The sequence below is a fragment of the Drosophila busckii genome, chromosome 2R (genome assembly GCF_011750605.1).
Source record: "Drosophila busckii strain San Diego stock center, stock number 13000-0081.31 chromosome 2R, ASM1175060v1, whole genome shotgun sequence".
NCBI lineage: Eukaryota > Metazoa > Arthropoda > Insecta > Diptera > Drosophilidae > Drosophila > Drosophila busckii.
Window position 1 is genome coordinate 7,169,630 of NC_046605.1, and position 16,740 is coordinate 7,186,369.

The 16,740-nt window shown below is 36.5% G+C and overlaps 1 protein-coding gene across 1 annotated transcript; it reads right to left on the reverse strand.

Annotated features, from left to right (window-relative positions):
- Positions 1 to 1,151: 1,151 nt before the first annotated feature.
- On the reverse strand, positions 1,152 to 10,737 carry LOC108597238 (tubulin beta-3 chain). Its single transcript, XM_017983687.1, has 4 exons — positions 10,408 to 10,737; positions 3,435 to 3,543; positions 3,127 to 3,371; positions 1,152 to 2,608 (listed from the first exon to the last, which is right to left on the reverse strand). The coding sequence occupies exons 1-4, from the start codon at positions 10,462 to 10,464 to the stop codon at positions 1,655 to 1,657; spliced, it is 1,365 nt and encodes a 454-aa protein (XP_017839176.1). The 5' UTR covers positions 10,465 to 10,737; the 3' UTR covers positions 1,152 to 1,654.
- Between the last annotated feature and the right edge of the window lie 6,003 nt (positions 10,738 to 16,740).

Sequence of the window (16,740 nt, forward strand, 5' to 3'; positions counted from 1 at the left end):
GCAATGTGTGCTTTGCAGACGGCACTTTTATTGATTTAATCAATGATAAACTGTCGCGTATGTAAATTGTTGTATAAGATATTAGCTGTATTTAAATATAGCAAGCGTTTCGTCGAGCACAATACATAACTTAGCTGTCATATAGCAAATTAATCAAAGCTTAAATAAAGTAGCAAGTAAAACAAAGCATATTTTTTGTGTGTTTTATTATTATTTTATTATTATTAATTATTTGAATTACATTTTAAGTTAATATAATTTGTTATTTACAGTTTTACATGCTTATTCTAAAGATTTCAATTGGCGCATTGCAACTGAAGCGCTGCCATATTGCCTGCACATGCGCGCCATCTAGCGCCAGCAATGCATAGCCTGGACGCTAACTATGCAAATGTGTACTAAAATCCAGTGCACACACAATTTTTCATTAGCACGTCCAGCAACCTTTTTCCTCAACGTGCCGTTCAAAGCCTCTAGCTGAATAAATTCTATTTTAATAATTTAATTATGCGCGTTAGAAAGTTTTTGCATATGCAGACAAATTTTGAAAAAATCAGCGATTTACAGACAGTTTTTTCTAGATTTTATTTCTTTACTCTTTCCCTTCAAGAGTTGAAATTACGCACGCAGATCAGATAAACAATAATTAAAATTTTCCATGTAGACAGCGTCTAACTAAAATTAATTTAATTCTTATTCTCATAACATACAGTACAGATGTATAAAGAAAACTATATAATTTTTAATTTTTATTAGCAAGTTGCATTTTTATTGAATAAAAGTAAATTGCAGCATTTATTACAGATTTTGTTGTTGTTGTTTGTTTAGCATTCGTTAATTACTTGGGTAATTGTAAATGTAAAGAGAATAAAATATTTCTGCTTGAAAACAACAATGTTGTGTGCTTAAGATTAAATAGAGAATACAAACAAATGAATTAAATTTCGATTTTAATTAATTGTTGCAATTGCAAATTCAGAGTTTCGATCTTTGGGTGCGCTTTACGTTTCTTTTCTATATATTGCCATTGAGTCCAAACTTATGCCTGTTCGTCTTCAGTCTTCAGTGCAATTTGAAATATATAAATATGTGTATTGAGAATTGTGCAGTACTTGAGAGTTTCGAATATGAAATATATAATACGTGGCATATAAATAATTAATTACGCGTATATTAAAAAAATGTTATCAAAAGTGTTGCTTAAATTAAATAGTAGGTTGTGATTTGCCGGGATAGCGAACAAACAAATGAGTGAGATGAGAAAAAAATGGCTGCGAGAAATGCGATAGACGTGCCTAACGTGTAGAGAGAGAGTGAGTGAGGGAGAGAGAGAGAAAGTGTTGGAAATGAAGCAAATGAAAGAGATGAAAGCAAAGCAAGTGACTGAAAGTGAAAGTGAGTGTGTGAATTTGAATGCAGAGCCGGCTAATAATGTTTCCTTTTGTTGTAAAACTACGCTTGACATTTCCTGTATGTGTATGTGTGTGTTTGACTGTCTGTGTGTGTGTTGTGGGGTTTGTTGTCGCGTCCGCCTTAAAGTATGCTGCAGTGTTTGGCGCCCAGCTGATGCCGCATGCCGCCGAGAAACAAACGGCCACCGCTGCGAGCTAAAAGGAGACGCTCACGCACGCACCTCATTCCTCTGGCCACACCATTAAATACAATCGCCCTCGACCTCCTCCTGGTTAACATCCGGATCGAATTCGTCATCGGCCGTAGCCTCCTGGTACTGCTGATACTCCGAAACCAAATCGTTCATATTGCTCTCGGCCTCAGTGAACTCCATCTCATCCATGCCCTCGCCCGTGTACCAATGCAAGAAAGCCTTGCGCCTAAACATGGCCGAGAATTGCTCCGAGATGCGCTTGAACAGCTCCTGTATGGCCGTGGTGTTGCCTATGAAGGTGGAGGACATCTTGAGACCCTTGGGCGGTATATCGCACACAGCGGTCTTCACATTGTTCGGTATCCACTCGACAAAGTACGAGCTGTTCTTGTTCTGCACCGCCAGCATTTGCTCGTCCACCTCCTTCATGGACATGCGACCACGGAACACAGCAGCGACAGTCAAATAGCGACCATGACGCGGATCACAAGCGGCCATCATGTTCTTCGCATCGAACATCTGTTGGGTCAGCTCGGGCACTGTAAGCGCGCGATATTGCTGCGAGCCACGCGAGGTGAGTGGCGCAAATCCTGGCATAAAGAAATGCAAACGCGGGAATGGAACCATATTGACCGCCAGTTTGCGCAGATCCGCATTCAGCTGGCCCGGGAAACGCAGGCAGGTGGTGACGCCGGACATGGTCAGCGACACCAAATGATTCAAGTCGCCATAGCTGGGATTCGACACCTTCAGTGTGCGGAAGCAAATGTCATACAACGCCTCATTGTCAATGCAATAGGTTTCGTCTGTATTCTCCACCAGCTGATGAATGGAGAGCGTCGCATTGTAGGGCTCCACCACCGTATCGGAGACCTTGGGCGATGGCACCACCGAATAGGTGTTCATTATGCGATCCGGATACTCTTCGCGTATCTTCGAGATGAGCAGCGTGCCCATGCCAGAGCCTGTGCCGCCGCCCAGCGAGTGCGTCAATTGAAAGCCCTGGAAACAAAGAGACGAGATGAAGTTTTAGAAATATTTTAAAAAGTGATTAAATAGCACTAATATAGGTAAGCTTAGTGCTTTCTAATTTTGTATATTATTTGAATATTAAGTATATAAAGATCTGCTACTTTGTACTCAATTCAAATCAAAATCGCTTGCATTTGAATATAATTTGTTAATATTTAAATGCAAGCAATTTAAATTTTAATTGAGAACAAAGTAGAAGATCTTTAGATACATATGGATGAATCTTTAATCTAACAAAATAATGAATTCAATTAGTCGTTTAGTCTGTGAGATTTAATAGCATTAAACTTTATCTTTTGCAGCTGCTCTACTAAAAGTAATGCTTATGCCAATGAATTAGCATCAATTTAAACGCTAAGCAAAACTTAAATTTGGCAGCAATGAATCTACAGAATTCATAGAATAATTAGTAATTTAATCAATTAACTTAGAGATGCAAATTTCAGTTTTAATACTTTTTATTTATATATATTTTTTTTATATTTTACCTGCAGGCAATCGCAGTTCTCGCACTCCTTGCGCACCACATCGAGCACATTGTCCACCAGCTCCGCACCCTCTGTATAGTGACCCTTGGCCCAGTTGTTGCCAGCGCCCGATTGGCCAAACACAAAGTTATCCGGGCGGAAGAGCTGGCCATATGGCCCCGAACGCACCGACTCCATAGTGCCTGGCTCCAGATCCAACAAAATGGCACGTGGCACATACTTGCCACCCGAGGAACGCGTCACCGCTAAAGAAAGAAAGAGCATGAGTCACGTGTGGCAGTCGAAACAAAGAGCTGAGTTGGACTCACCGGATGCCTCGTTGTAGTAGACGCTGACACGTTCCAGCTGCAGATCGCTGTCGCCCACATAGATGCCATTGCTGTCAATGCCATGCTCTTCCGAAATAATCTCCCAGAACTGCAACAGAGTAAGCAAAAGCAAGTTAATATAATAAATCATAAGTAGACATGCAATAATATAAATATTTATAAAGTTATGCTTAATATTTTGCAAGGCTAAAACTATATTTTTGTCTTTAATGCAAAGATTCAAAATGAAAATTACTACAATAATTGTTTTTAATAGAAAATATTTTTTAGTAATATTTGTTATATATAAATAGTTATTTTTATTTAAGCAATAATTTATTTAATATAATAAATAAATAAAACAGATTTTGCATATTTTTTCAATGATGTAACATCAAAATATTTCCGTTGGATTTATAAACATTTTTATACAATTATTGCCAACTAATTTTCTATGCTCTTTGGTAATATCGATTGCAATTCTTTAATTCAGTAGAAATATTTTTTTTCATAAAGTAATATTTAAAAGTTTTTTATTGTGGAATTTAATATTGCTATAGAAATATTACTAAAGCTATTTACAATATGAATTATGTAACCCAATAAAATAAATTTGTATATTTTTGCAATGTTTGTTATTATTAAAATAATTGCTTAATATTACATAAAAATATTTACATTGGCTCAAATTACATTTTTACACAATTAATGTTAAATATTTATGTTAAAAAAAAAGTTTTCTATGCTCCAGGCCATATCGATTGCAATTCGACAAGTTGTCAAGTGAGCTGATTTTATTTTTAATTTTGTCGTTTTACTTTTCCAGCTAAAAATTTCTAATTGCTGTTAGCTGTGAGTTTATGTGCATTTAATTATAATGACGCTTGTCTTGTTTTTTGGTTTTATCTTTTTTTATGTACATAAGTGTGCGAGGTACTCATAAAAAATGTGATTATGGCTACTGCATCTATTTTTATGACTCCGCTGCCAAGTTGACAACCCGCGCAGGGAAAGTTGAACTCCACCCGAGACTATTTTTATGACCAAAATGGGAGAACTGTGTGAACATCTAACATTTACATGTGTGTGCGTGTGCGCCCAAATGATTATTTTTGTATATTTGGAAACGCAAAACTGCTCAGTTATATATAAGTTTATAACTGCAAGGCGAAACTTAAGGCAATGCAGCTGACAGCTACGAAATAAAAAAAAAAAAAACTCTAGTCCATCTGTCAATCTGTTTTAGGGTCGCCTGCGCTGTTAGTTTTGGGCTGACAGACATTTGTCAAACTGAATTAGTGTGCCCACCCAGCCATGTCAGAGTTCAGCCCACCCACTTTTGCTGACTTGACACATGGCCAGCCGCAACAGCAGAAATATAAAAAAAGCAACGTTATTAGAAAATTCTTAGTGTCAATGTGAAAACAAGAGACAAGGCGCAGCCGCAGCGCCATAAACAAAAAATATTTTTGTATATTTTTTAGTTGGCACTAAGAGCGAAAGAAATGTGTGTACAGTAAGCAGGCGCTACAAGCAACAGCAACACAACAGAAAAATTGCTAAGCAAGCGGCGCTAAAATTTGTTAAATAAACAGCAAAGATTTGAGCAGAAAATAAATGATTTAATTAATATAAAAGTAAGCATATATAAAAATATATGCAGTGTTATGATTATAACAATAAGAATCAATAGCTATATATATAATATATATGGTATTTCATTCATACTTAATAGATTTTATGCATAGCCTTAAGACAAGACTAAAAGCTAATTAAAATTCCAATTGGAACTGAAGCTGCTATAAAATTCTTTTGCAGCAATAACTACAGCCAGGTTGCTGCTATAGAGTGCTTACTGTAGTGGACTGTTTGGGCCTCAAAAGTGAGACACATTGTAGGCTGTTGAGGGCGCAAAATTTATGTTGAGTTTAGACGTCAGTTGGACTAACTGCAACATGCCCTGATTTAGTGCTAAATTTAAAGTATCAAAATGAAAAATGCACAGCTAAGCAAGCAGTCGAATATAGTTATATATAGGCATAAGATTATATATATATATATATATAAATGCAGCGCGGCATGGGACATTTCCAAGTTGAGTCTTCAGGCGCTGCTGACAGTTGCTGCGCTCCTGGGGTGCGGCGAAAGTGTTAAAAATAGCGCAAGTTGCCTCACGTTGCACGTTGCCTCGTGTGCACTGCTGAGTCATCGAGTCAACGACCCAGCGACACTAAATTAAAACAGCAGACGCCAGTTCTAGACAGCGACAACATTATTAGGCAACAATAGTTCGTTAGGCCAAGCCTCTTGCAGTTCAAATTTATTGCATTAGTTTCAAAACTAATATGGACTAATGTTAACTAGACATTAGTATCGATATGGGTGCTGGCTTAGCGTTTATAGCGGAAGCGAATGGTTTCGACTGCCACCAAAAATGGCCACGCACTTCGCTTGTTCATTAACAGGCCGCCAAGGCATTTGTATCTGTATCTGTTGCTTCATTCAAGCGCAACAAGCGGCAAGCGTTTGGCTTGGCTACAACATCTTTGGCATACCAGACAACCAAAAATAACGCAGCGACTCGACTGGCGAAGCGAGGAAATAATAAAAATGTTAACGCCTTAAGTGGCATGCAACGTATGCCCTTTTTGTTTCCAAATCAATGCGCAGGCAGCTCTCAACTGTCTGCCACTTGAACTTGACAGTCCTAGGCGGCAGTTGCACATTCTTCTGAGGCTGAGGCTCAGTCTCAGTCTCAGTCTCTCTCTCTGACTTTTGTTTATTTGGAAAGTTTAGCTACAGCAAACGGCGGCGCGCGATCATCAAATTTAATTGGAGTGTAGCCCCTGCTGCAATTATGAAGCTGCAACAATACAGCGCCGGACGCGCACTAAACAAACAAACAAAAGCATGCAACATGGCTATGGGGCAAGCAGTAACAACAAACTACTGCAAAGGGGTGGGGTTGGGGGGCTTTAACCAAACTAAATTAGCACACAAAACTGTTGAAGTGAAAAGTCGTTTTTCATGTCTTGTACTTATTACTGCCTCCGCTCTCCGCTCGGCTGCTGCTTCTTTGAGCTTTTCTTGAGCAACGATCTCGTGTTCGCTTTACTTTTACATTTAACTAATTTTTCATGCCACGATCGCTTCTCTCTCACTCCTTTTTTTCTCTCTTCGGATCTTTCCTTTTGATGATGTGCTGCTTGATTGTTGCGGGAAATTGCTTTTCTTTCTTCGCAGTGATTGGCTGGGCGGAGTGTGGAGTGGGGCGTTGCCCAAGGGGCAGCAGCTTAGACAAGTGCAGCTGTTAAAATTGGTTTTCGAGCTGCGTCATGCAACTGACTTATCGGCCACACGATCCGGTGAAAGAAAAGAATGCCCCCAAAATGGAAAACGGAAATGCCAAGAAATCAAAGCACCAAGCACAATGCACTGTTTGATTAATGATGAGAGAGGCTGAGGCTGAGGCTGAGGCTGCGGCTGCAGCTCTAAGCGATATTTGATATGCCCCAACGAGTCTCGAACAATTTTCAGCGTCATGATTTTGTATTTTGTTTAATGAATTTAGATTAACACATTAAGTTTAATTATTTTTAATAAGCAGCGAGCGCTAAATTTTTAAGTTCAATGGGAAATTTACTAAAGAGCTGTTGACTTAAAATTATAAATATATTTTTCTTAAATATTATATTAGCCGTTTAAATAAATTGTGCTACACAGAACTAAAAAATTCGGTTAATAAATAAAATATAAAATTATATAACATAAAATAAATTATATAAAATTTATATAATAAGTTTATTAATAGTTTTAATATTAATATGAAAATTTGAACAACAATTTTCTCAGTAAAAAAAAGTTGTTTAAAATTCATACATATTTTTCAAAGAATTTATATAATTTTTTAGATTAATATAGAAGACTTTTAAATACTGTTTCAAATACTTTAATAAACAAAATAAAATTTGTTGCATAAAAGCATTAAAACTTAACCAAATAAATGTAAAAATAATTCATAGAAATTTTACTGCATGAATCATTAAAATTTTCATTTGCTGACTAATCAAATTTATCAACATTTTCATTTTGCTGCTGCTTAGAATTATCTCGCTTTGAATTTTATAAGCTAAAAAAGCAACGAATTTTATTGCTTGCTTTATATTTAATTAAGTTTTAATTACAGTTACAGACTGATCTTGTTTTTTCGGTTATTTTTTTTTGCTGCGTCTTTAATTTATTGCTGTCTGGGCAAGTGGAAAACAAAAGAAAAACTTTATACTGCCAATTAGTTGTAAATGCTGCTGTTTAGCCCACTGCATGTCTCGTGCCACGCCCACACCCCGAGCCCCCCAACGCCTTGACGATCAGCTGCGCTCATTAAGTTGAAGTTGCATGTCTGGGGCCTGTTGCAAATATAAAAAAACGCTTGGCACTGGCTCTGGCTCTGGCTCTGAGTGTGTCTGTGCCACTCGAGAATCACTCGGGCATGAACTTTGAAGCCAGTCTAAAGCACTGCAGACCGCCTGTAGGCGCTGTCTAGCAAACAGAGACAGAGAGAGAGAAAGAGAGAGAGAGAGAGAGAATGTAAGATCGCCTGACTGGCTTTGCTGGCTGCTTTTCCGGCAGCCCTTGAAAAATATGCAAAACGAAAAAAAAGCAGCTGAAAATTTTTCACATGCTGCTTGCAACTTGCTGTGGCAAGCAATTGTGCATCAAAGCAGCTTCAATCTTTCGCTCAGTCGGCGCTGTCTGTTTGCTGATTGCTTTGACTTGTTGTTGCTCTTTTTGGGTCGTCGTTGGCCGATAATAAATCTTTGCCTGCAAGTTTGTTGACTCGCGCGCCAACGTATCTACATATATAATATATATAAAGACTGAGTGCTATATAGAAATATGAATTTATAATTTGTGGGCTGTGGCTGCGTATTTTAAAATGCAAGCCCCTATCCTCGCTGAGTCATTTCCTTGCTGCACTTGTGCGGTTTAAGCAAATACAAAATTTAGATTTAGTGTCCAGCTGGTCAGCAAACATCTTAGGGGATTGTGTGTGTGTGTAATGTGAAACCAACGGTACACTCAAATTACCAAGTCGACCAAGATAAACAGACGACGTATCTCACATATGCAAACGCGTATATATAGCCAACTATATATACGTAACTGCTCCATTAAGACATAACTATGCCCAAAAAATTCTAAGAAATTCACAGCGTTAGCGCTAAATTGTCCACAACGCTCCGCTCCCCTCCTCTCTCCGCACGCTGCTTCACCTGCCTCTCTATTTCCCAGCGTACTTCAATTGAGTCATGGAATTGTTCATATATACTTCTACTATATATAAATTAATGCTTGTTTATCTGTTTATTCTTTTTTTTTTGCGTTTTTCGCTTAGAATTACTTTTTTTTGCGCTTTGCTTTGTTTGCTTTTAATTGTGTGCATGTGTGTGTGTGTGTGTCTGTGTAGTTAAATCAACGCTTGATTGCCTTTTATCAGCATTTGTTGCAACGTGACACACTTTCGGGCCCAACCAACAATCTCATTGACATTGATTTCCCGTCCTGCTGCTGCCACACAAGTCGCTGGTTGCCAAAAACTGGTTTACTTATTGCCAAAAATGCAACGCACAAAAATACAAAAAATACTGTTCAACTTATTTGCTGTGGCATGCCACACGCACTCGGTTATATTGATTAACTTGATTGGCTTGCCACATACAAAGCGATTAATTGCTTAGGGCACTTAATTGATTATTACATCGTTTTAATTGTTGTAATTGCAATTGATTAGCTGCACTAGTTAACAAAAATAACAGTTAACTGCCTTTTTAGGGCGCTTGAACGTTGGGCTGCAACGACAGCATAAGACGCTGTACAGCTGACAATTGATTTATCAAAAGAAAGCAGAAATAATTCTTTTGCAATAATTATTTTCATTTAAGTCAAAATTAAATTTATATTTATTTAAAAAAAATTCAAAAATAATTCTTATATTATAATTCTTTTAAATGCTTAAAAATCATTCAAATAAAAAATCTTCACATATAAGTTCTATATAAATAAATGAAACGTGAATATATCAAAAGTTAACTTTTGATTACAGAGAAGTTTTTTCGCTTGAGCTTAAATGATTTGCGCACGAAAAATTAATTAATTATATCATTAAAAATCAAGAAAATATATTATAAAGCATCTGCGACGACTGTTTTTACAAATTGCATTTGACTAAAGCATAAGCCTGTTTGCTTTTTTGTACAGAGTCTAACCAGGCGCAGTGCATTTCTGTAATTTGATTTGCAATTTGTATGCGCAGCTGTTTGGTTTTATGTTTAGTTTTAAATGCCACTTGCTAGAAATGCTTAAAAATAATAACTAATTAAGTCAAAGTATACAATTTGCTGCAGTCTGTTAATTAAAATGCTATGCGCTTAATTAAAGTTTAATTATTGCTGCAGACTCAAGCTTAAGAATTCAATTGTTACTCAAATATTTTATATGAAATTCTTTTGTTTGTTGCTTTTAATTTTGCTGTTCCCTCTCTTTGTTGCTTGTGGTCGGCTGAAGTGACCAGCAGCGCGTAGAGATTGCAACCGCAGTTGCAGTGATAATGGGCAAGTGGGGCAAGCAGCGCATTTGGCAGTTGCAACATGCCTCATTTATTACAAAAAGGGCATATTGTGTGCCTCATAGGCCCTAGCGGATTTCATTTTTTCATTCGCAGCGCATAACTCATTTATATAAAAAATTTAGCTTATTTTTTTTGTTATTGCTCGTTATTTATTTTGACGTTGAAGTTGTTTAATTTTCTTTTCGCTTTAATTGCTGCGCTGCACTTTAAAAGGCGTCGACGTTCAATTTGGAAACTCATTGAAAAACGCTTTCGGTCATTTTGCATAAATTAGCGCAAAAGGTTTTTGGCAAGTGCGTGCGAGCGAGAGCGCATGATTATGATTATTTATTGTTAAGCTCTTACCTTAGCGCCAATCTGGTTGCCACACTGTCCAGCCTGCAGATGCACAATTTCTCTCATTTTGATTTATTGACTTTGCTGTCGGGACACTCAGAAATTCTTAATGCGTGGGATTCGCTCTCTCTCTCTCTCTCTTGCAGGCGTTGCCGGCAATCGCTGCTTAACTAAAACTGTAACTGAACCGCAAGATCTGCTGCCTATCTCTCTTTTTTCTTTGCGCGCTCCTTTAGCTTTTAGCTTGCTCTGTGTGGCTCTGCTTTTGCTTTTCTTTCTTTTCTTTTTTTGGGGGCCGCAGCACACTTCACCGCACAACGCACAAAACTCAACTGATCGCAGCCAGCGACTTTGACGACCGCCTCAGAGATACCGAGACGACTCGCTGCTAACTGCGACGCTGACTGCGGCGTCGCTGCAGTGCAAGCGGGCCCAACCCAGCTCCAATAAGCAGCGCAGCTGACGTTGAGCGGCGTCGACTGCGTTGTTGGTTCTTGGCGAGTGTTTGTATTTGTATATAGCACTAGAGCGAGACGCAAGATCTGTGAGACACACACACGCACGCACACAAGCATACGCATGAATTGTCGCTGGTACGTGTAAGCGCACTGTGGAGCATTTAATAACATTTCTTAAAGAAAAAGTGCGCTAGTTTTGCAAGTAAACATTTTAAATAAGCAAAAAATAAATAATAAATAAGAAAAAAATATTAAAAATTTTATTCATTCATAATCATTTTCTTTTACCGACTGTTGACAGTTGACATTAAATAAATATGCATTTTAGTATAAATTTATTTAGTGTGATTAAAATTACAATTTTATAGCTTTAAGCAGTGCAACTCAGTTAAACTTTTTGTTTGAATTTTCAAATGCAAAGCTGCGTAACTTTATTTGTCTGTTGTTAGTTTTTAATAGAAATATATATAGAATATAGTTTAATTTTTGAAGCAGTTTTCAACAAGTTTAAGAACAAGACAACTCAAAAATATGCGCAAAATCATTTAGTATAAAATATATTCAGCAAACTTGTAGCTAGAAGTATTTTAAGAAACTTTGCTGAATAAAGTTTATATAAAAAACTCATTATTACAGAATTATGTAATTTAATTTTGAACAACTGGTGCAGCAGTTAATTGTTTAGTTGTTTAATTTTAATAGCATAAACTATTTAATATATTTATTTATTATAAATATTCAAGTTAAAATGCTTAGTCATTTAATTTTACATCGTTTTAATTGTTGTAATTGCAATTGATTGGCTGCACTAGTTAGCAAAATAACTAATTATAAATAACTGCACAATCTATTTAATATATTTATATATTATATATTAAGACTATTAAGCCTGAGCACATATCGCATGTCTGCTGCTTTAATTTTCATTTATTTTGCTGTAAACTTGCACTGACTTTATTACGAATTCAACTTGTTTGTCATTACATGATTGAAACATAATATAGGATTTGCTTATAATATCTTTATAACAGCGAGTCGGAGTCTCCTATGTCTGAACTCTGTGCAATTGTTTGATTTGTTGCTTGTTTATTATGGCAGCTTCAATCAGTCGAGCACGACAGGCCAAATGCCAAAACAACAAATAAAAGAAGCGAGCGCTATTTTTGAATAACCAAATGCAGCTGTAGATGTGAATGTATCTGTATCTGTATCTGCGGTTGTGTATCTAAGCTGTATGTTTGCAGCTGATACAACGGATGGGCGGGCGGGCGGTCTGACTGGCATCCCGTCGTCTTTTTCCTGCGTAAGTTCACAAATTTTCACTCTGTCAACTGCAGAGTGCGTTACGCGTTCTAATTTTAACAGCAAACCAAATGCACAGGTATGCAACAGTCTGTGTAACTTGAGTGTGTGTGTGTGTGTGTGTATATGCATGTGTGTGTGTGTGTATACTTCCACAAAAGTGTCACCGCAGTCATTAGGAGCGCTTTGCTACATGTGTTTTTGTTATTTTCATTTGGCTTTCATTTCAAAAACTCAAAATGCATTCAACTTTGCCTAGTTTATTTTTAATCGCACTTTGTCTACACTCTAGTGCCACTCGACAGCGATGGCTGAGAGGGGGGAGGGGGTAGGCTATTTTACTGGGAAATCAATCAATGTGCAACGCCATAGGCCGCGTCGAGTATTTCAAACAATTTGTAGTCATTTTACTTTCTAATTACTTTCAAGTTGAAAGGCAGCAGCAGCAGCCTTTGAATTTCAAGTGCTCTCCTTGCTGTTTCGCTTTAAACTTATTGCCAATCAAGCGGCCAAGTCTCGCATTAATTCAATTTACAGCCAACAGCTTATGCCATGCAAACATATGTGTGATATTTATAAATATATATTTATATTTATACCGGTGCCACAAAATAATCGCAAATTTACGAGCATGAGCAGTTATAAAATGTTTTACACTCAAATAACAACAAACTAACAATGCAAACAGTCAGACAGACAGACAGACAGACTGAGTTAAAACCAAAACAGGAGGGACTGAACAACAAACCAAATAACATTGCAAATAATACGAACTAAACACTTTTTGGGTTAGCAAAGTCCAATTGCACAGTGTGACATATTTCTTGTAAATATGCTAAATAATAAATATTATTTATACTTGAATGAAAATTCAAAGAGCAAAAGATTTATATGCATTTCTTTTGAAATTTATGTTTAATTCTTTGGTTTACTGTTTAGACTAAAATAGAAATTTATTACAGGCACTAAAGTTCATTTTGAAGTTTGTATAATCCATTGGATTCATATGATTTTTTCTTTATGGTCTTTATGTTCTAAATAATTTTTAATTATAGCCTGCATTAATGGCTGTATTAAATAATTTATTTGAGGCTTCGAATTAATAAATGAGAAATCAAAAAATTAAAGCCTATTGACTTTTTATTTGCTGTATCAGCTAAGCAGCTCTCACTAGTATTAAAGGGCAATAGCTATAAAGAAATTCCTTATCAATGAACATACCTAGAGGCTAAAGCTCACATAAATAAATGTGTTGATATAAATATGCTAAAAGCTGATCGATAAAATCAATATAAATATTTAGTTGACATATACATAAACTCCAATTAAATTTTCGTAGAGCTGATCGATAAAATCAATATAAATAGTAAGATAACATATGCATATATGCCAATTGAATTTTGTAAAAAGAATTTCAATATGTTGCTTATTCTCATTGCCAACTGTAAGTTGCAGCAATAAATTATTTTGCAAATTATTTGATTATCTCCAGCTCTCTAAAATTTTCTATGAATTTTTTTTTCATTTATAAACTAAACAAAGAGTAAAAGCACACTCTAACTTTTCTCTTTTGAAATTGTAGTTACAATTTTTATATTAGTAGCACACTGAAGTCTTCAATAACAATTCGATATTTTGTTAGCAATTTATTATGCAAGCCAAACATTTATTATGCGACAAGCCTTAATGCTTTTCAATATTTGTGCTAAAAATGAAAACTTGACTCTTCAATGCTGTTGCTAAACTTTTCTTTTAGCCAAACAGCACGCACCGCATTTTAAACCATTTAAGGACCAGCCACGCCCCCAACCCCGCTCCATCCTCATCTGTGGCCGTGCATTTATTTCGGTCCAGCTACGCTTATGTCAACACAGCTACAACAACAACACACACACACACACATACAGCTTGACTCTGTTGGCCTGTTGTTGTGGCCGAACCCTAGAACGTTCCACACGTTGCATGCCCCGCCGCATGCTATGGAAACGCTTTAGCACAAAAAGTAACAAATGTTTTTTTAGGATTTGTGTTTTGGGAATTTTTGCACTTGTGTAAATGTAACACACATACACATACATGCTTGTATATAAATTATACAAACACATGCATAAACATAGACAATGAAATATAAAACACAAATGTTGCATATATAGAATATATAAATTCTTTTTGCCTCAGTGTGTTGCATAACAGCGGCCACGCCCACACTTTGCTTGCACGCCGCCTCATAATTGATTGATTGGGGCCGAGCCATGTTAATTTATTTTCAAACAATCCAATTTTCATTATAATTTTTAATACGACATTTTAATTTATGTAACTAGCCATGGCCATGTTTATTATTTTTTGTTGCTGCCGCTTAAATTTGCATAATTGCATTGCCGCTGCCTTTGCTGCAATTTCTTTTTGTTTGTTTGCTGTTTTGTTAATTTACCAATTTTTTTGCGCTTTCGGCTTTGCGCGCTGCATTTTAATTGAATTTGATTGATTTTTGCTGATGCTGTTGATGGAAAAATAATATTGTTGTAAAATCATAACAAATGCGCGCGCGAGCCTCAAGTAGCCCGCAGGTGTAGCGTCCATTTTTTTTGTTGAAGTTTGGGCCTGTGCGTAGGCGTGCCAGCTGCAGTTTTTGTAGCCTGCCTTAAGGCGTTTCAAACTGAGCTTTAATTAAAGAGCAATTACAACGAGTTCTATAGAAAAAAGCGTTGCAGAAATGACAACTTTAGATAGAAATACTTTAGTGTTGCAAAATATTTAAGTTTGAGGCCTTTTAATTAAAAGTGCAGTAGAAATATTAAACAAGTTCTGAAGCTGCAAGCTGCCATTAATATATATTAACTTATTATAATATATAACACATTTTATAAGTTGATAAGTCTGTTTAGTAATGTCAGTGCTCTAATTGTTTATTATTTTCAACTTTTTCTTGCGATCAAGACAACTCAACTATAAATTCAAGCAAAAAAACAGCTGCAATATAAATTTACTTCCAAGCTCAGGCTGTTGGTTAAGTTTTCACATATTTAAGTGGCAACAATTGTGGCTTAATTAATAAAATATTAATTAATCGAAACATAGATATCTAAGCAAATGAATAATGATTCGCATTCAGCATCACAAGTTTGATAAAATTCTAAGCGCAAAAGGCAAATTTAAGTGCTTAAAATGTTAATAAAAATTCTGTAATATTATAATTAATAAAAACTGCTGCCTGCCTCTAAATTTAATGTTAATTTGCCTAATAAACTTTTTCAAAGTCTGCTATATAATTCAATGCATATGCAATAGTCTTAGTTTTAATTGGGATATATATTTGATTTATGCTAAAATTTAAAAAGAATTTTTGAAGAATAACCATGGCAATTAATCTTACAAGTTTAACTATCTGTGCAAATTAGGAAAAATAATTTTTATATATGCGTATAAAGAGAATTATATAATGTAAGCTTATTAAACAAATTGTTCAACACAGGCAGACTACAGATTTTTAATAAAATATTTTGGTCTAGTTGGCTATGCGTACAAAATTTTTAGTTTTTAAAGCCAAGACACAGCAGCTGGCAGCATTTCAGTAAATTTTATACACAAGGTAAGTCCAATATATAAAAAAAAAACAACAGAGCTTAATATTTTGATTGCCAGATTGAAGACACTGAGCATGGATTACGAACTTAGCGACGATGACGAGTTCTTCAGCTCAGAGTATGAACAGCTAAGATGCGAGCGTCGCTCCAGATCACGCACCATACGCTCGGATGGGCCGAACTCAAGACGGAGAGGGGCAGCGGCTTGTCAGCAGGTCAGGCAGGTGGACGAGCTGCCGCTGCAGTTGACACAGGCTAATGAGCCCGACTGGATGCAGAATTTGCTGGAGCAGCATCGCGCGTTGCTGCAGCGAGTGCAGCCAGAGCCAAAGCGACGCAGACTTTCGGTAATGTAAGAGGGGGACGCAGGCAATTGTTTAAACAATTAAATGTATAAAACTTCAATTCTAGAGGATCATTTATGCCTTGGCTATGCTGTTGCTGTTCTGTTGTTTTTTTATTGTTGCCGTTTCAATGCTTTTTATTTAGGCTGCAGCAAATTAAATTTTGTTGCAAACTAAATTGATGGCTGTCAAAATGACAGTTTGCTTGCTCTTGTTGTTCTTCTAGCTTTTTTGTTGTGGTCCACAGCTGTGTGAACACATTTAGTTTTTGCAGCCCAATTAGTTGTTATAATTGGCAAAAAGCGCAGCATGCAACAAGCTGCACATAAAATGACATTTTAATTGTTGCGCATACGCCGCGTGTCACATACGCATACTAAAACTTTAACTGTGCGTGTGTTTGCTTGTATTGGTGCGTCGCAGTAATTTCAATAAATCTTTGGAATGCCTCTAAAAAAATATTAGCATAATAAAAGGCGCGAGAACAAAACCAGAAGGGTCAATATTGCCACTTTGTGTGCCTCTGCCGCGTGCCTCAGCCTCGTGCCACACATTGCTGCTTGCCACATTGGCACATTTACACACTGTGCAAGCGAGACAGCAATAAACTGAGTGAGTGCCTCGCTTGCTTGCCAAAATTTATGACAGCAA